The following is a 21,420-nucleotide window of genomic DNA, read 5'->3' on the forward strand; positions in this document are numbered from 1 at the left end:
AAACAAACCAGAATAGGACCTTCTAGTTAGTACCCTTGAGCTCTTTCTTGTGCTTCTCAGAATTTTAAAAGATATTTTTTGTGTCATCTGGGCATGGTGGCACATTCATATAATACCAACAGCTGACAGACAGAGATGGGATGACCTCAAGCGAGTTCAATGCCAGCTCGGTCTCCACAGAGGTTCAGGCTAGTCAGGGGTTCTGAATGAGACCGTCAGTTTTCATTCTGTCTTCAGTCAGTACAGGGTCATCTCCCTTACTCGCCTGCATTGTAGCTTCTCCTTACTGGACCCCGAAAGTACTGGCATGCACACAGCAACAGCATCTTTCCTGGATCCTTTCTTTAATCGATTAAATCCAGTGGACCAAGCTCAAGCATTTGCTTGACATCACCTTTCAGAGGGGTTTGAACTTACGATAGTAGCTTTATTTCTGAAAATCTGGTCTCTCCCAGCTTCTACCCAGAGCTCTTAGTTTTTCTTCCCTCTAGCTCCTGGAGTTGGTATGTATTCCAGGGACCTACCCCTTCTCCTTCCTTACTATCTCAATGACATCGCCTATTCCCCGGCTTAATTTGTCTTCTATAAGGTGATGTCTCTGTCTGTCTCTAGCTCCTTCTATAGGAAAGGCCTGCATTCCCAGCTCTCTACTTGATGCCACCTACACATGTCCCACTGATACCACAAATTTGGTCTAATTGAACTCAAAACTTTGGTTGGCGTGCCTTGCTCTCCCATTCTGTCTATAGGATTCTACCCACTCACTCCCACTAAACATCTAGGTCACGTTCCTAATCTCTCCATTTCTCATAGGGCTGTTTTCAGAAGTAAAGCACTAATTTTCCCACTTACTCTCATCTTTGAAAGTCTCCACTGCTTTCATTGCCACAACTCTGATTTGGACGACTTGCATTTTGACAGTGATCTCTGGGGTTGACATCCCCTACAACTCTATTCTTTGTTATTGCTTGTTTGCTTGTTTGTGTGTTTTAGCTAAGGAAACCTCCAGTTGCAAAGGATAACTATTTGGGTCTTTACCTGTTATGAACTTCTAGGTAGGTCTTACCATTTTCTTGAAACCTGAGCTTAGATTCTGATTGGTCAGAGTCAATCTTGGTGAGTTCCTACTTTTTGGCAGTGCTGTTCCTTAGACCAATGAGAAATGAACGCATCTTAAGGAAACTGTTCCTCCCATCTTAAAAAAGACAAATCCCCAGGCTAGACTCCTGTTTTGTCTCTGGGGATATTTTTTTGAATGTAACAGTCAGTCATTTTGAGATCAAGCAAGTGGTTAGACCCTTACTCTCTAGATACCAGAACAAAATCAAGGATGGAATTTTAGGTTGAACATTACAGGTTAGGGTGAAATTAACTCAGATCTGTGAGATAATAAATTCCTTAGGGATAAATCCATGAGTTGCTCTCTTCCTCATCTTCCTCCTCCTCCTTTTCTTAGTTTTTACATGCTAATTGCTGCAGGAACTGTTTCAAGGCAGTTTAAACCATTTTACAGGCCCCTGGTCTACAGCTTTATGACTAACCTTGTACTCCTAACTTCCCCTTTACACAAATCCAGTTCTCCACTGACTTCCTGGCAGCCCAAGGCTGCTGTTCAGACTTTCCAGCGGCACCTGGAAGTCCTTTGTCACCAGAATTTCATTTTCTCGACTAGAACATGACAAGGTCTCTTTGGCCTTATGCCACTTCCCATGTTTAGGACCTCAGCAAAACCTCAAGTCCATCTCTTGAGTGAAGGAGTTAGTGCTGCCAGCCATAAAGAGGGCAACAGAGCATCTCATGCCACCATTGGAAGAGAAACTCACAAGGGGTGAAAGGTAATTTTGTAAAGCAAGCTTGAGCATGGAGGACAGAAGAGATAGCGTTACTATGCTTTAGCCATGCAATTTTCTTGTTCCTGAAGCGTTGGTATGTGACCTGGCTTCTTCTGGCGTCTCGAGCCCCGCCATGCTCGTGTCTATTGTAAAGATGGGCCACGGCTACACGTACTTCCGTAATGTTCTCTGGAAATTTGCAGTTTCAAAAACACTAGTTCAAAAGATGAAAATCAAATTGTTTTAGATTTCATCAAAGTGTTAAGAAAGACTGTTTTAAAAAATAAACATGTAACTTGGAAATACCTTTAGATTATAGAAGCACTCAAGAGAAAGTACAGATCCCCAGCCCATGCCCTGCTCAGCTTCTGCTGATAGCAATATTTGTCAAAATGCACATTTGTTGGAAATAAAAGTCAGTGGTACAATGCTACTAACTAAATTATAGCCTTTGTATGAATCCTGTGTCTTTTAAAAATTGAATTTCATTTTCTGATTGCTGATGGAGGCTCTGTTTTTCCTCTTATAACCTCAAACCTTTGAGTTCCTGGTAGATGTATAATATTTTTAAATCTAGATCATATTATGTGTGATCTGGATATTTGAGTTCTTTCTTGAATGCGGATGCTAATTGCAAGTCGTTTTGCTATCAAAACTAATGTACTTTTTAGGATTGCATAATTTCCCATGAAGAACATATTGCTGAATGCTCACACCCATCCTGAAGCTGAGACTTCTATGCTTTCTTCACTGCTGCCCCATGAACACAGAGGGCTGTTCACATCCCACACTGTGCAGTGAGGGGAGTTGAACGTATACTACAGCTCACTCTCGTGAGTGTTAGAGAGTACAAAATTCCTTCTAAAACAACTTTCACCAGATGTGTGTGACATCCTTTCTGTAGGCGGTCATTTCGTGCGTTCAGTTTGCCTGTCTATCACCCTGGAGGGGCTAATTGGTGGCTGATTCCCTACAAAATTGATCTCTGATGCCCACCACACCATGGCAAGATAGGCTTTCTTCACCTACCCAAGTGCTTAGATAAAAAGGAAAACACACTGGTAGGATCTAGTCGATGCAATGCTAAAAGACGGAGTCGGCACTGAACCTTAAGCATCCCAGCTCGCTGTCAAGTAACAGCTCACAGTCTGACAGGACATCTATTACAGAAACAGTAACCTTGCAGTAGTAACAGACTGGGAGGGGTAGGAGGAGCCCTAAAACCTTTGCAATTTAGTAGCAGAACTTGCAGAGAATGGTGTGGTGCTATGTAAAGGAACAGTGGATGCCTGGAAGCACACTGGAGCACTTCAGCAGAATACTACCGCATGTTAACATACAGACAGATGGATAGACATCAAACTTTTCAAGTTCTCATCATCACTGACACCATTTCTACTGCAGTCAGGAACCTCCATACAATCCCAATACTCGCTTACTTAACTCTGTCATTTCACCCTCTCTGTTTTTAAAGGCGTCACAGGTCTTTGCAGTTAGTGTATGAGACAGACCAGCCATTCCAATTTAGCAAAATGTGCCTTCTTTTTATACAAGCATCTTCAAACTGTGGATATTGTACACAGTGCTTGCTCCAAAGGCAAAAGATAAGGTTACTCGGTTTAGTCCTCATCATCAGGTGAAGAACTTCATTAGAAAACACACAGAGAAAATATGGCTTCAAATAACTTTATTATAGGAACAATCAACACCAATTCATAATTAAAGTGATGCATTTATCATAACAATTTAAGTAATAGAAATTCAGGAGTTCAGGGGATGGTGCCCATCAACAGTGGACAGCAGTGGATGCTAATGTAATGACGTGTGTCCTCTAGGCAGCTGTACTAAAGTTTCTGTCTTCAACTCACAGAACTATTTCCTATGCAATAGGCTGCCAGAGGTCTCACCACACTTTCAAGATTGATATTAACTCAATCAAAAAGGTATCAGAAACCAAACAACCTGGGCTTCGTGTTTTAATTAAAATATTTCTGTGACTAGAAGCCCAAATTTCAGTGTTTAAAGATCCAATAGAATATTTCCGAGTCACCCTTGATGTTTCTAAAGTATTTCTCAGCCCCAGACACCTTATAAAACAGTAAACTCAAGCTCTATCCTGTAAACTTTACTTTGTGACCAACATCAAGTATTTATTCTGTTGAAAAGCACATGTCATTTGTCAAGTCATGTTAACAAGAAACTCGCTAGCTTCAGCCTGAATCTCTCCTCATTTTGAGTAATCTAGTTAGATTATTGTGAGACAAAATGCCATGGAAAACAATAAACACCCCACAAGTTCTTCATGAAAATCTTCCTAACAGTCCTCTACCGAATCTCTTTGTCAGGAGGTGGCCGACTATGCCAGGAACTGGATTTCTGCTTTCACGCACCACACAAGAGTTATCTTCCCGTGCCATAACTCACATTAATGAGACCACATTAGGAAGATGTTAATTCAAACAGAAGCCCAGTTCCTTCCTTCCCTTCTCTTCCTTCTGCTCGCTTGCCCCACCTTCTATTTTGATTTTAGAACAGCCTCTCACTATGCGTAGCACAGGAAGACTCAGGCTCCTCCTCCTCCTCCTCCTCACCCAGCCTCCCTTGTGCTCCAGATCAGAAACATCCCACCACCATAGTCAAATGATATGTTTCCCCCCAGAGACCGTATCACCTGTAAAGGAAGGTGAGAGCCTTCTTTTAATGACAGCTTTATTTAACCAGTAGCTAAGTACTGCAATGAGCAGGTGGGGGAGATTTGTGGAAATGGCTGATTCGTTTGAAAGGGTCCAGAGAGGAGCCTGGGAGCACTGTTTCAGCAGAGCACTGTGACAAGAATCCCACTTCTCCACTAGTGTCTCCTCAAGCCAAGGCTTTAGCTGTGATTTGGGGTTCAGGTGTCAATGCTATGGTGAGGGACGTGAATCAAAATAGACTGAATATGGGCAATTTTGCTTAGTTTACCTTCAAATGACTGTGAAGGGCAAGCAGCTGCCATGCTTGTTTCATTAGCTCCGTCTCGTCCAGGCAGACGTTGATGAGGGACAGCTGATGCTAGCCACTAGGAGCCGGAAAGGAAGCAATCTTCTGAAGTTTTAGTGGGGCTCTCTTACGATAGGTTCAGCAAAAACATGAAGTGTCTTTAACATTTGGAAATGCCTGAGTCAATTATGAGGATCATTAGTAAACATGAGTCTACAAATTGATCTTCACTTTTCTCATCCGACTATGAAAATTTTATTGGACAGTTGTCCAACATAAGAAACCAGTGGCTGGTGAGTTTGAGTGACAGAGTTCCCGGGTGACCTCCAGGAAATAGTCCCAGAGCCTGGCTTGCCTGGCATTGCTCTGAGAACATCCAGGGGCCTGGGACTCAGAAATGCTTCCCTGAGGGTAGCGGACCCCACTGCACAGAGATAGACCTGCAAGTGACTGCTTGGAAACCAGGTGGCCTATAGGGTTATCTTGATTGTCACTCACAAGTGTCATTTTTGATAACATCTCTTTAGAGCTTGCCATGAAACAAGGGGACACACAAAAGGCCTGTGATAACACACAACACCGAATGTGATAGTTGTGTTCGGGCTGCAGGGTACAATGAGTACTGTTATCTGGGACTGTCACTCAGTGTTTTTGTTCAACATGAGGAAGTTACACTGCAACAATTAGAAGAATTTTGCAGAAATCTTATTGCAGATGGTAGCCATCTTAGATGCCTAATTTATAATAACATGGAACTCGGTTCGATGATCAAAGGAATGAACTGTAATAAACAACCATTCTCACCCTCCCTGTTTGTAATGCCAAACTCCCTTCTAGCATTTTTTAAATAATCATAACAAGTCACATATGAACTAGGTGCCATGATTTTTGGTCTTTGGACAAAAGTTCACAATATTGCTTACTTTATTTTTAATTAATGATGCGTGTACAAATTTATGTATACAGCGTGATGATTTGATTATATATATATACACACACACATAGAACTAATCAAATCAAGGTAATTTATTTATTACCTCAATCATTTAAAATATTCAAAACTCTTTTCTAGATCACTTTAAATATGTACCATTTTCCAAATCCCCCTGTTTAATTGTGCCTTTGTACAACTGTTGAGCATCTCCCTTCTGCCTCTCCCGCCTCTCCCTTCTCCTCAGCAAATTCTAATAGTCATAGTCCTCACTGATTTTATGTCTCAAATTTTTAGATTCATGTGATCAAGATTATTGTCTTTACCTAGTTAACTTCACCTAACCATACTTTCTGACATCATTCATACCTAAGGCAGGATTCCATCTTGTGGCTGAATGGTAGTCTTCTACAGTGTAACTCCTTTTCTGTCTTCTTATATGTGTTCATGGGCACTTAGGTTTCCATTTCCTGGCTACTGTCAGCAAAACTGAAATGAACACGGATGCTGAGAAGCTTATTAAGTAGAGTGATTTCATTTCTATGTACATGCATGTATCCAGTAGCCCAAGATTGGAATTGCTTGGTTTTTAAAACCTGAACAAAATCCCGATTGGCTCAGTTAGGGTTCAAAACCAAGTTAGTTGTACCACACTACAAATTCCAGTTTATTACTCAAAGCAGGTATTTATATTTTCGGGTTATCAGTTTTCATTTTGTTCTCCAGTACTTGAATATGAGTGTAGACATGTATGAAGATCCAGAAGTGCACAGAACTGTCAACAGGGAACACAGCAGTATCTGATGAAAGGGAAACCCACACATGAACTTTCTCACAGTGTATTTCAACACACGATTGTTGCAATTTTAGGGCTACAGGACCAAAGAAAGTAAGTGTCCATCAGAACCATTTACTGCTTTCTTATCAATAGACCAGACAATCAGGGACACAAAGAATGCAGCCTCCCCGGAATGAGTCAGAGCAGTCCCACAAGTAGATACTATAACTTTTCTGTAACTGAAGATGAACAGATGGAAGTAGCAAAGAGTGTGGAGTTTGTTACTAAAATATTTTAATAGAAAAAAGCATAACAGGATGCTTTAAAGAGAATGCTGCAGAGTGCTTGGGGGAGCTGGGCAATTGACAGTTACGAAATGCACATAAAGCCTTTGCGTCAAATGGGATGATGCTGACCTGGGTAAAAGGCAGATATGAACAAGGAGATAGAGGACTTCCGGGGTCAGGTGGTCAAGGTCTTTGTCTCAAACTTGAGGAAAGGGGCAGGGAATGGATTTTCAGAATCCTCTAAGACTAAGGGAAAGTATTATGAAGTTTTGAGAAAATCAGACTTTGTACTCTGACTGGCCTGGGATTGAGGGTTGGTGCTGTTGCTTACTCAATTATGAAGCAATTTACTTAAGGCATCCATATCTTTCCTTCTCATTTAATAGATCCAGAGTAGCATCATTCATCAAATAGAGAAGTGGTTCTCAACCTTCCAAATCCTGCAACCATTTAACATAATTTTTTATGTTGTGGTGACCCATATAGTTTTTCTACTTCATAATTTTGCTACTGTTATAAATTGTAATGTAAAATATCTGTGTTTTCCAATGGTTATAGGCAATTCCCATGAAAGGGTCATTTGACCCCAAAGGGTTGTGACCCACAGGTTGAGACCTGTTCATCTAACAGTCTATTTTTAAGCAACTTATAAACCTGATAAAAAAGAAAGTTTCTCAAATCTCAAGAGTGACTCACTGGAGCAAGTGCTTGACTAGCGTGCATGAAGCTTTCAGTTCGATTCCCAGCATCACATGAACCTGGTGTGGTAATATTCCTGTAAGAAAGGAATGCCAGCACTAAAAGAGTGGAATGAGCAGGTCGTAAATTAAAGATTACCATCGGTTACATAAAGGGTTTGAGGAAAGTTTGGGCTACATGAGATCCTGTCTCAAAAGAACAACAACAACAACAACAACAAAAAAAAACATCTGAGGATTGAAAATCCGGGGCTAGAGAGAAGGAAAACTGGATACAGGTGGGGTTTGTTGATTTTTACAGGGTCTCCTTAGGCCAGGATGGCCTTGATTTCTCTCAGTAGCCAAGTATGAGGATGAGCTCAAACTTCTGAGTCTCTTGTGTCTACTTCCTGATTACCAGGGTTACAGGAAGATGCTGCCATACCGGTTCATGGCACTGTTGGGGGCTTCGTCTGAGCCTCCTGGATGTTAGGCAAGGGCTAGTCTAACTGAATTACCAGGTAGGAAACTTGGAAAGGATTCCTGGAGAAAGGATGATTCTTCTAACACTTAGATCAGTGGTTCTCAACCTTCCTAATGCTGTGACCCTCTGATACAGTTCTTCATGCTGTGGTGACCCACAACCATAACATTATTCCATTGCTACTTCATAATGGCAATTTTGCTACTGTTGTAATTGTAATATAAATATCTGCTATTCAGGATATCTGATATGTGATCTCCTTGAGGGCTGTGACACACAGATTGAGAACCACTGAAATAGGGCTAATATGAAGATTCTGGAAGATACTGTACCAGGTAGCAGTATTCAGTGTGCTACTTATTTTACTCTAGAAAGGCGGTACTTTTCTGCTGAGAAGAAGCTTAAGGAATTGGTCCAATATGAGTTTTTCTTAAGCAACTAAACAGAAAGTGTCTCATAATCCCAATATTATTTATGAATATTGATAGGCTATATTAATACATTTCCATATCACAAAGAACATCAGTAAAAATTCTCAACATGGAAAAATGTTTCCACATGGGACAAACGGGCATCAGTTAATGTGACCAGGAAGAGAAATGCCCCGGCACACTTCTTTCAGGCCTTGTGTTTATGGTTCTATCAGGTGTAATATTAAGGAAATCATCCAACTTAAGTAGAGCAGCTCATTAAATTACAAAGACTGCACTATGATATTTCCTAAAGATGGGCATTATTTTCATACATGATAATAGAGGACTCTTCACAAGTACAGGAAATCCTTGCCTGATTATCTTTGAAAGTTTCATAGTCTTGGATGGAAAGGAACATGTTCTAGTTTCAGTTAGATGTTTCCTATTGTAGTCTGTCCACTCCAATTTTCATTGTGCGGGTTCTTAGTGAGATGCAAATGTGACCAAAGTGGGGGGGGTGCTTACGTTTTTAAAAATTAGATGGAATTTAATGTTTTTTGTTTATGTTAAAATATCTTTTGTGAGTGGCTTGCAAAGTGGAGTGCTCCTGAACCCAAACCAGTCGTTATACAAACTTAGCCTCATCGTTGAAATATGAGTTCACTAGAGCCCAGCCAAGTAAACCTGAAATTTAGTGTTTTGTAGCAGTTAAATGTACAACCAGGCAGCTTCAACATGAACTAGAGAAGTTGCGGTTTTACCCCGAGATAGAGCTGATTATGCTGGTGCTATGGCAACCGGTTGCACCATTTGGAAGCTCTTGTGTGCTTAACCGCATGAGCTGCACCTCTTCCTTTCCTCTAAAGACTCAGAATAAGAAAAACAGAAGTGTGCGCGGAGGAGAAACCACAAGGGCAGTGAAGGCGCTGCTGTGAGCCTTTAGCTTTTGCAAACAGCAGCGGGGCGAGAACAACACACTGAAATCCTCTCCTGCTTGAGAGCTGCCTCTCTCTTGCTTTTCCCATTATGCCTGTTCTTTAATGATTTTGAAAGGAAGCCAAGTGTTTCTGTTCCGCACTTTTCATGACTGAGGAATAAGGAGAAATAAGTTGGGCATTTATCAGCCTTGGCTTTGATTATCCACAGCTTTGAGGAGGTTGGGGGACTTGATGAAGGCTTGGGAGCCATTTGATGCTGTTCATGAGATGCAGAAGAGTTTGGTAGACTTCCCACAATGTAGTGCTCATTTTTTATTTCTTATTTCACCTAACAGACACACACACATTCACACACAGACACACACATTCACACACAGACACATGCACTCACACACTCACTCTCACACACACACTCACAAACACTTTCTCAGTGTTCAGAAAGATACACGGAAGAGCTTCAGGCAAGCTCACCCACCTCACCATGCAGTACCTTAATCCACAGCTTAGAAGCTGCTGAAGCTATAACACCATCTTTTGCTGTTGTTTTGCTTTAAATCATGGAAATGCTAATAAAAAGACATTTCTAAGCTTATTTTCCTACTTCTTTCTTTTAGGGTTTGGGTGAAAGGGAAGACTAGCTGATGTTCTTGCTCCAGTCTGTCTCAGGCTGCTCATTTTCTGTTCTATTTTTTTTTTAAACAAAGGGATTTTCTCTTTTTACCATCACCATCTGATAATTTGCATTTTTATTGATTTTTTTTAGTTAGTATTCAAAGCAATGGGTTTAATTTGGGCATTTTTATACATAGACATCATTAAAGTCTGTCTTTCCCCAACAGTGACATCCTGGTACCCCTTTCCTCCTCTTACTGGTCTCCCTCCTCCCCCAATAGTCTTCCCCTCTGCTCTTCTCTGATGTCTTATCTCAGCAGTTCTCAACCTGGGGGTCATGACCTTTTTGGGGGCATCAATAACCCTTTCATGGGGGTTACCTAAGACATCAGAAAATACAGATATTTACATCATGATCCATAACGGTAACAAAATTAGTTATGAAGTAGCAAGGAAAATAATTGATTATTGGGGACTGCCACAACATGAGGAACTGTATTGAAGAGCTACAGCATCAGGAGTTTGAGAACCACTGCCTTATATAGTCCATTAACCTTCGATAGCCTCTCTCCCCCTCTTCTTTCTTCTGTCTCACCATCCATTTCCCATTTTTATACCATTTGTATGTTTCTCTCTGTCTCTGTCTGTCTCTGTCTGTCTCTCTCACTCACACACACACACACAGAGAGGGGGGGGGGGGCGGAGGGAGGGAGGGAGGGAGGGAGAGAGAGAGAGAGAGAGAGAGTGCTCCACATAAGAAAACATGTGATATCTATCTTTTCAAGTCTGGCTTATTTCGCTGAACATAATCTCTAATTTGATCCATTTTCCTGTGACGGTTGTTACTGACGCTTTTTCGTAGCCGAATACAATTGCATTGTGTATCTGCATTATATGTGGAGTGCTTTGCTAACAGTTTCGTTTTCAATGATACGTTCTGTTGGAAGTGGGAGTGCATGACTATAACCTTAGAACTCGGGAGACTGGGGCAGGGGTGTTAGGAAGTGTAGAGCAGCTCAAGGCTGCATCCCAGCTTCAGAAGGAGTGTCAGCTATTTCACTAAACTTGGTCTCAAACAACACAAAATGAAATGAAAGAAGACACTGATCCATTTTAATATGTCATATGCTGGATTCCATTTTGATGATCTACACAAGATATCTTGATCATTGTTGACTCTCTCGTAGCTCTTCAGCACAAGGACTGAATTTAGTATTAAAAATTTTCCTGATATCACAGTATGATTTAATAAGCCTGGGCTTTTTTTTTTTAAATATCAAGCAGATCTTCAGTTAAGTCTATACTTCACTACTCTAAGTACTTTAGCTTTGCATGTATTTATTTAAGATTTTTAGCTCTATCGGAGAGAGAGGGCAATGCTATCTATTATAGAGAATTTCTGTAATGCTCTGTGAAGTATAATTTAGCATCATTCACTACAGTGCCATACATCTAGTATCTGCTTAGTAAATCATGATGATTATTCCTGGCACTGAAAGCAATACAACAATTTTACCACCGGTTCCAGCCCATGCTGGTGATAATGTATAATTCTTTGACTATGCTCTTAGTCTGTTTCAGAGGAACAGGGCGTTACAAAAACATACATACTAAAATGGTAGTGAGTATACTTAAATAATTTCTGCTGCTTGGCACATATTCTCTGCATCAGGTATACACTCCTGGATTTAAATAATGGAAAATAGATAGCTACACAAGACTAAAATAGACATCCTAAGTCTGAGAATAAGCCTACCATGGGAACTGTTTTAGATGAGCGTGTGGGTGGGGAATATTGCCACCAGCAGTTCTTCCTCACTCCTCCACCCGAGTCCTGGCCACAGCTTAAGAAAATAACAAGGACAAGGGTCACACTGCAGCTTTCCACATCAGCATTTCTGTACAGAGCCTGCGCTGTCAACATGGTCCTCAGTCAGCTAATAACACAAACGCAGGATTCATCTTTTAAAGCAGTCAGGATTACAATACTGATTATGCAGAAGCATATACACGTACGCAGATATACATAATTGATGCTATCTAAAGCATCTTCAGCTGTGCTCCCCACAGGACTGTTGTGCTCATACTCCTGGCTATCCTGCAGGATGTCAGAGCAATGACGAACACTTTGGGGAGACGATGATGATGATTTTTTTCAAAGTATTTCCCCTTTTTTTAAAAATAGATTCTTTGCTCATGTGATACATCCTGATTAAAGTTTCCCCTCCCTCTCCTCCTCCCTGTTCCACCCCAACTCCCTCCCATCTGGATCCATTCCCTTTCTGTCTCTCATGAGAAAAGAACAGGCTTCTGAGAGACAGCAATAAAACATAACAAAATAAAATACAAGACAAAACAAAAAGCATCACATCGAAGTTGGACAAGGAAAACCAACAGCAAGAAAAGAGTCCAAGAGACGGCATGAGAATCAGAAACACACACTCTTTGCCACACTCAAGAGTCCCATAAAAACCACTAAACTGGAAGCTATAATATATACACAGAGGAGCTGGTGCAGACCCGTGAAGGCTCTGTGCTCGCCGCTTCAGTCTCTGTGAGCCAGTATGAGCTTTGCTCAGCTGATGTAGAGAGCCTTGTTCTCCTGGTGTCCTCCATCCCCTCTGGCTCTTATACTCTTTCCACCTCCTCTTCTTCAGCGTTCCCTGATGGAGACATCCCATTTAGGGCTGTATGTTCCACGCTCTCTCCACTTAATGTCTGACTGTGGACACTATTTGTTCCCATCTACTGCAGGAGGGCAGGAGGAGGCTTCTCTGATAATGGCCGAGGAAGGCATTGAGATGAGGATGACTTTTGAGAAGGGGACTCATCATAGCCCAAGATGGCCTCAAACTCATTATTCTGCTGCCTCAACTCTCAATACTTTGAACATGAGCCGTTTTAAAACATGGTCATCAAGTTCAAAGACCCTGATGCTGCCAGTATTACACATTGATGCTGCCATCATTACGTAGGAAGTGACCATCTTTGTTGTTTTCCCTTAAGTGTAGATATGTATTATAAGATAAAAAAGAATAAAAGGAGAAATATTGTTTTTTCTTACATGGCTCCTGGATTTATTTATTTTTATTTTTGTTCATTAGAGTCTCATGGAGTCCAGGCTTGTCTGGAGTTTACTATGATGGAAGGATGATCTTGAGCCCCAGACCCAGTTGGGAGGGTTTCACTGTGTGCCACTGTGCTCAGCTTTCTGTTCTTCCTTAACTCTCTGTTACTTATTTAATTATTTATTTAATTAACATATTGAAATTGATAGGCTGATACATTTAGTCAAAAACAAAACATTGAAAAACACACGTTTTAAAAGTTTTACGTGTCTGTTACACATTATCATCTATAATCACAAATTGACTGGGATAATTCCATGGTTTTAGAAGAGAGGTAGACATAATTCCTGCAATGAAAACCAATGTATCCTTCGATTTTAAAGTGTCTTCATTCATTAAACATTTCCTGGTTTTGTCCTCGCCTATATTTTGCATACTAACACTTTTTTTTTATTTGTGATGTATAGTTTTAGGATAGTGTGGAAGCTAGGGTTGAATGTTTAATTGCAGTATGCCGCCGACGGTCAGCGAGATTACTGCTCTTGGTCCCCATCGAATTGCCCAACCTTGACTCTTGTATTTCTGTCCTCAACTTGAACATGTCATTTTGGCATTTGAGAACTGTATATTAATTATATTGTGTGGTTTACAAAATTATTTTAGACAGTGTCTCTTAAATCCTTCTTTCAATTTTGAATGTCTATTCTATTCATCCCCTACTCATTGCTCCCAGAGACAATGCATCCCAGTTTTGAGGTTGTGAGTTAGAATTGGTTCTAGTTTCTCCTGCTTGCTGTGTTGCTTCTGTTTGTCTCGAGTTACTCTTCAGTACATCCTGTTGTCCATCTGTCTTGTATTTCTTTGATGTCCGATGCATCGATGAGTGAAGCCCGAATATGGATATATGTTAAATTCTCTGAGTTTGGTGCACCTAGTAGATTCATAGCCCCTCGTGGGATTAAACCACAGCAGAAAGGCATGCACTCTCTGCATCTTAGCGTTCTTTCCCATCAACTGGACTCCATCTCAACAGACACCCGGGGAGTCTTGTGCTGGCCTGGGAGTACAGCCTTGTGTTCTAGGGATGGGAAGTCTTTCTTTCAGTCTACAGACTCAAGGGACAATGCTGACACATCCATGATTAACACAGAGCTGATAAAAAGAACAAGGACTCTTGTTAAACACACACGGCTTCAGATCTAAAATGTCATCATGTGACTGCAAGCCAGCCATTTCTGTTCTCCGCTTAATTCCCTATAAAATACAGAGAAGATGTGCCACTTGCACAGCTTATTGGGTTGATAAGATTAAAAACAACTGATGGCAAAGTCACATTGCCAGTATCTGATTGTAATAGGATTTCAGTGAATTGTTTACTGTCAGTGTTCACTTACTGAGGAGTGGATGGAAGCAGGAAAGGCTACTTCCTATTTCTATAGTTCTCTAAAATTTTTTCTTTTTTTTTTCTTTTGGTAGTACTGGAGATGGAACCCTGGGTTCTCACATGCCAAGCAAAAGCTATCCACTGAGCAGTACTCACAGAACTCTCACCTTGCTTATTTCTTCTTATTTTACCTTTTGTGTTCTTCCACCCATCCACCCATGTTACAATCTTACCACGTTGCCTGGCTCACCCAGGCTTCAGTCAGCAGTCTAGTCTGGCTTTGGAACCGTGACTCTTGCTGTAGCCTCTGGAATATCTGGGACTGCATGCTCGTACTACCATGCATTACTTATGCAATCTTGATCCTAACTTGGTGGTCGTTACAGACTGGATCATATACCTAATTTGTAGAGTAGATATAATCCTTTATTTTTATTTGTGTCTGTTGGTATTGTCATGCCTTGTAAGAAGAGAAAGTGTACTAGCTGTTTTAGCTCCCTCTAGCTACTGACCCCACTATCAAATAGCCTTTGTAATCACAGAGCGCAGTTATACAGATACACGTTCTAAATCTTGACGAGATCGGGCGCGTTCAGGGTGGTATGACCATGTTCTAAATCTTGAAAACACTCCAATTTCTTTTAGACTAATACTCAGAGTAAGTGTTTATTTCATCTATTCTGCTTGACTCTTTTGCCTCTGCAAAGCAGGCAGGTTGAAATCCCCTCAGAAACGCTATTCCGTGGGGTTCTCTTTCTTTCTTTTGTTTTCTTTCTTTCTTTCTTTCTTTCTTTCTTTCTTTCTTTCTTTCTTTCTTTTTTTTTTTTGGAAAGGAGGTTAGTGGTGGACTGGGAGGTATTTAAAGCCCAAGTATATCCTTTGAAATGTCATTTCCACTCAAATTGATTCCTGCTTTTCTTAAATCTCTCATGGCAGACTTCGGGGTGTGACTTCAAGGTAACTTTGATTTGCGATCATTTCAACATTTCGAGTTGTAAAAGAAACATATTGGGAAAGGTAAATTCAGTTAACAATACACGTGTTAGAATAACAGAGCTTTGAAGATCAAGGGTTCTCTTATCTCCGTGCTCACGTGTTTAATGTATCTAGTCAATTCCATTGGTAATTCACAACAGGAATATAATGGGGAAACACTCACCAGGTGAGGATGTACCGATTTCTGGTGCTCTGGCGCCATCTACTGAAATGTTGCTAAAGAAAAGAACGCATGAGAGCTGCGTAAGCAGAAGAGCAAAGCATTCTGTGACACATGAAAACACGGAGTAGAGCCTTTGGTGTGTTATAGATTTTAGAAAAGAACCTGAATTTCATAGCTTTAGAAAAGTGATTTTTTTCTCTTTACTGTGCCCTACCAGTACATGGACTGTTTAAATTTATACTGCTTCTTCATGTATTTTTCTTCAGCTATTTTTATTTCTTTCAAATTCTGCTCATATATATTTGATGCTACTTTTACTAACACGTTGTCCTAGTGGCGCTGGTCAGGGGACACTATGCAAAGGTTTGATTTCTAACACCAGTTGTATTGACACTAAACGGTTGCTTTTATGAGCCTGGGGTGGGAGTGCTGTCTATCAGGGAACACATTCGAACGATACCCGGACTCATTGGCTCTGCATGGCTCCAGATGGTTAATCTGTGACCCTGTAACCAGTCAAATGAGAAGGCCGTGTTCTATCTAAATGCTCCACAATCCCAATGATTTCAGATCTTCCTGTGTAAGAATCCTGGTTGCATCTACTTACGATTTTGATGGTAATCTGTTAATGGGAGCACGGGGAAAACGATAGGCAATTACACAGGTGATTTAGAAAGAACTCCAGAAATGTCATAGCAATAGAAAGAATAAAATAGAAATTGTAGCTAGTTAGTAGCCCAGCTCCTATGAATATTTATGTGAAGTCTTACACCTTCTGGCCTAGTTCATATGTATACAGAGGAAGCTGTTATTTATTATATGCAAAATGTCTGAAATGGCCCATGCATAAGGACGCATGGCTTTCAGATAGAGGCTTTATAATTAGGCTCCTTATGTAGGACACCTTCATTTCACCCCTGCTCTAAGATTTATAGTGCTTTTACCTTGTGATTTTCCTTTGACACAAGAATTCCTGGGAGCATTCATACTGTGTACTGCTGAGGGGAATGCATAGTTCCTTACAGTGATTACTTTATACTTTGGAGTAGTTTCTTGTTTTTAAAAATCCTTAGAGTTATGCTAAAAGATTTTTGAGAGGCTAATTTTTTTAAATTTCATGTATCACGTTTAATAAGAGTGTGACAGGAGCTTAAAATCTGCTGGGAATGGTTTTGGGACCAAAGCAAGTAATTTTGGTCTTACATTGACTCTAAAAGTAGTTCTTGGGTACTGGAATTTCTTTTTAAAACAGGTTAAGGTGTGTGTATGTATGTGTGTTTGTGGTGTGTGTTTCTGTGTCTGTATGTAATATTTTATAGATAAAAGGTAGGTGGTAGTATTTTACTAAGGTTTCAGAATGAAGAAGTTTAACATTGTATTGCAATAAGTGAGTGTAGAAGAAAAGATGCTAGCGACTTGGGAAGTCTTTATGGAGACAGTACACATCAATAGAGAAGAGATGAAAGCATTATCTATCTTTAAATACGGGTTGTCCATGCATATTAAATTTTATCACACTAAAGATGAAAGGATTTGGGAGACCTTAAATATTGAACCTTAGTTAGATCAGATACATAGATGTTAACCTATAACCAAGCTTCAGAATGCAGTTCCCAGCTCAAGTGCTTAGTGTGACGCTTTTGTGTCTGTTACCAATTTTTCATCAAAATAATGTTATAGAAGATTTAGTTGAATTAAATTCACTTTATGAGACACTTCCTATGAGGGTGGTACAAGGAATAGTTGCCATTTGATCACAATCCCAGAAAACTTAGACAGCAATGAGGACTCTAAGAGAGACTTACATAGATTTAATCTACATGGGAAGTAGAAAAAGACAAGCCCTCCTGAGTAAATTGGGAGCATGGGGATCTTGGGAGAGGGTTAAAGGAGAAAGGAGGCATGGAGGGAAGCAAAAAAAATGTAGAACTCAATAAAAATCAATTGAAAAAAAAAGGAAGTATTTCTAGACAGTACACTCTGGTTCTTAAAGACCTTTAACATCACAGGCACAGAGGCTGGCGAGATGAGTCAGTCATGAATGTGCTTGCCCCGCAAGCATAAAGACACGAGTTTGGATGTCCTATAGCCATGTTAAACAGCTAACAAGATGGGTGCAGTAACATTTACCTTTGAGCCCAGTGTTGGAATGGCAGAGAGACCTGACTCCTTGGGGAGCTGAGTCAATGAATACTAGGTTCAGTGGGAGACCCTGTCTCCAAAACTAAGGTGGAAAGTGACTGAAGAGGACACCTGGCATTGACTACTGGCTCCCCCAAAACACATTTGTCCCTGCACACACATGAACACATGCATGCACTACTCGCTATATGTACAAGTGTGCCTTCACATCTTTCATTCATTGTTAGCTTTTTCTTCTGAACATGTGGTGAGGTGTAAGGTTACAGTCTTTTATCATATACTTCAATAAGCTAGTACCATGAAGCAGAATGGTCTCCAAAATGAATGATGGAGTAATAGAACCTACTCTAACATCCCTCTTCCCCTGTAACTAAAGTTGTTATTTGTTTTATTCTCTGTATCCATTGATCCTGTGGTTTCTGTAATCTTCAGGCAAACATTCAACACCTTGTCAGGGCCTGCAATGCCTGGAAACTGTCACCACATGGGCTTCCCTTCTCCTTCATGTTTACTCCATGTTCAAAGTCATCCAAGGATTCCTCTGCCAGTGATTACATAGCAGATAACACAAACCCCACTACAGTAGCTTCTCACTCTTTTCTTCTTCATTAGAATGGTACCGTTCTTGCCATCTGTCAGTTATTGCTCTAAATAGGTTACACATATGATTTCAACGTGTTTTCAGACTACTAGATAATTTGTATTTTGCATTCTTGGCTTTTCAAGGTGAGGATCATGCCTTTGTCATGGTTGACTCTTGCTTGTAACAGCAAACCAACAAAACAATAATTACTTCCTAAACTTGAGTGAACCAAAGGCTGATATTGAGAAGGGGTGTATCAAACAATTTCTAGACATTGCAAAGTTTAATTATCTCACAAGAGAAGGATAGGATACTGTTTGTTATGGTTTCATATAGTCAAGATAATTTGAATATTTTAAGCTTTTAGAAATGCTATATTCTTCCCATTACCACAAGTGATTTTTCATGTTATTTAAAATATGGTCTATTAATTATGGATATATTAATACTTTGTTTATTTCTATTATCTCTTTTGCCAATCAACATGATTCTAAGAAATTAACTTAGAAGGAAGTTAGAATGGTTCAGAGGACAGAGATGCTTTTAACAGGAAAATAAAATTAGATGGAATAGAAAAGAACACACTGCCTAGACAAGAAACGGGACAGTCTTTCAAATAACGTGTTTTCAAAACGATGCAGTCATAAGCCACATAGCAGTGTCTCAGTCGCGGTTGGTCCTTAATTCTGTCACCCGGTGACATAATAGCCATTTTTAATCATGAAAATATATACTCTATGATTATTAGCATAATGGTGAAATCACTTCATGCTGTGCGGCACGAAAGAAATGCCCACTGATACGCGATGATAGTACTTAAGTGTGGATGATAGAGAGGAAAGTAGAAGACAAAGAAATCTATGTAGTTTCAGTTTATTTATCTAGACATGCAGATGTATAAACACCTGGACACATGTACATGTAAAACAAGGATGCATCTCTGATGGTACTTGAGGGGAGAAGAATTTCTCAGATTTACTCTGTTTAAAAAAGGAAAACCTCTTGACAGGCAGCGACCTTTATTACTGGACATTCTCTTTTTCCTCCTGAAGACTGCTTGCTTTCCCAGCATTGCTTTTTCTCCCGAGAAAATAGCTTCCTCCTGTTTCTGTTCGTCTCTTAGGAGGAAGGGTGACGAATTGTCTCATTTCACAGGGGACCAGACCCGGCTTCCCTCACACTCACACAGCTTCCCTGTGCCACGTGTGGAAACGCGTGACAGACCCATCTGATGCATATCATTTCCTCATTATTTCGGTGAAACCTCTCCGGAAACATCTCTGTCCGCATCTTTTCTTTTCTGGGGAGTGCGTCATCATCTCTGCTGGTCTGCTCCTTGTCGTTCACTTAACCCCCGGGTTCTGTCCTGGACTTTCGTTTGGGGATCTGCTACGCAGCCAGAGCTACGGCGTCCACCCGTGCGCCCCAATGAAGTGTAGCACGGGCCCTGAACTCCCCAAGCAGATGCTTCTGGAGGATTTCACATAAAACCATCAGCATATCTAACTCTCCTCTCTCACCTGAATTTTCTTTCCTTTTCAGTTCGACGAAAATGTCCACAGTCCCTCTTCAGCCACTCAGAAATGTGTAGAAACACCCATGTGACCTTCACCTTTGCTTCAGCCTGCCTTCTCTCTTCCAAAGACATGGAAAGGCCTTGCAGCTTCTCCCTGAGTGTGTCACGGAAGTTCTGTCTCCCACCTATTCCCCCAGTGTCGCATTCTTATACAGGACATCGCCAATCTCTTTTGTACTTGGTGTAGTCTTTGCATTTCCCTGCCTCTATCTTAGCTTTGCCTCGTGTTCACTTTCTGTCTCGTGAATGTGATTCAACGTTCAAATATTTCCCTTTAACCCTTCACCCCTTAAAGACATCACCTCACTGACTGACTCCGAACTGTGAGAAAACTCCCACGTTCTTATTTCTTATTTAAATACGTTAGGTCAGCATGTAGCTGTCTTCAGAAGAGCGAAACTCTCAGAAAAAAATAAAATGGAAACTTAATTTCATTAAGATAAAATATGCTGAAAATAAATATGCATCTATGATATATAAAAATTACATGTTTGTTTTAAATCTGAAACTTTCTAAAATGTTGTTTAATTTTATATTTTTCAGGGCAAGATAAGACTTCAACCACTACTGGTAAGAATTCATGTTTAACTTTTATTTTTGTTATAACAATCATGTACTTATTATAGATATAAGTATTTATTTATTTGGCAAAGAAGTAAGTTTGAAGAAGAAAGTTAATAGTACCGTATGGTTCCTGACTTTCACACGTTCTTACAAGCCTTTCTGATATAAAGTTTACTAGATATTTGAATATACTTTTAAATTTACTGTGCTTAATAAAACTTTAACTTTATTTAAAATTGACAAAAGTGCCAGCAAGTTTCTAAGCATCTTAAAATTCAACATGCTAAATAAATTCAAAAGCTGCATGAATCAACGTGAGTTAAGTTTTGAATATGAATAAAAAACTGTGATCAGAATATATGGTATAAAATTTTGTTTTCAATACAAAAGAATAGAATTAGGGAAGTAGAGGGAAACCTAAATACAATTTCACAAATACTTAAAGACTAATGCATTTTATAAATTAGTTGGTTCTAGAATTTGCTTACATTTAGAATTTAATTAATGTTCTCTTATAGGTAAAAATTAATTTTATAATATTTTTTCAAGAGTCATTTGCCTTCTCCCAATTATGCTTGAAAATCTGTTTGATATTAAGACATTTTGTATTAATTGTTTACAAAATTTCCTACTATAATAAGTTATTTTTTTTCCGAAAGCTTCTGAGTTTTGAGAAAAGCAAATTTAAATAATGATGATGCCACCAGCACATTAATATTCATTAAATGCCAAATTATAGAGGGATTGACCTGCAGGTCGCTAAAGAGAGATTGACCCCCTTACATGCTGTCATTGCTGTAAATGCTTGCTCCATGACTAACCATGGGGTTGACAGTATGTCTTAAGGAGGCGAGCGAAACCACAAAATACAACTGCGTGAGCAATTTAAATTTAGGGATTTAAACTTAATTTGCTCCACGTTTCAAATGGAGCACATGGAGCACAGTCTAAAATTGGATTATTCCTGGGATTATATGCCATTCAATGTAAGTTTTCCAGAATGCTGAAACACT

General features: G+C 39.9%; 1 protein-coding gene across 1 annotated transcript in view; it reads left to right on the forward strand.

Annotated features, from left to right (window-relative positions):
* Ptprc (protein tyrosine phosphatase receptor type C) overlaps window positions 1-21,420 on the forward strand; it is a 110,893-nt gene that overhangs the window by 26,602 nt on the left and 62,871 nt on the right. Inside the window, exon 3 of the mRNA XM_057770215.1 lies at window positions 20,387-20,413. Within this exon, the coding sequence (XP_057626198.1) occupies window positions 20,387-20,413 (27 nt within the window). The remainder of the gene's footprint in view (window positions 1-20,386; window positions 20,414-21,420) is intronic.

This window comes from Chionomys nivalis, chromosome 5 (assembly GCF_950005125.1).
Source record: "Chionomys nivalis chromosome 5, mChiNiv1.1, whole genome shotgun sequence".
NCBI lineage: Eukaryota > Metazoa > Chordata > Mammalia > Rodentia > Cricetidae > Chionomys > Chionomys nivalis.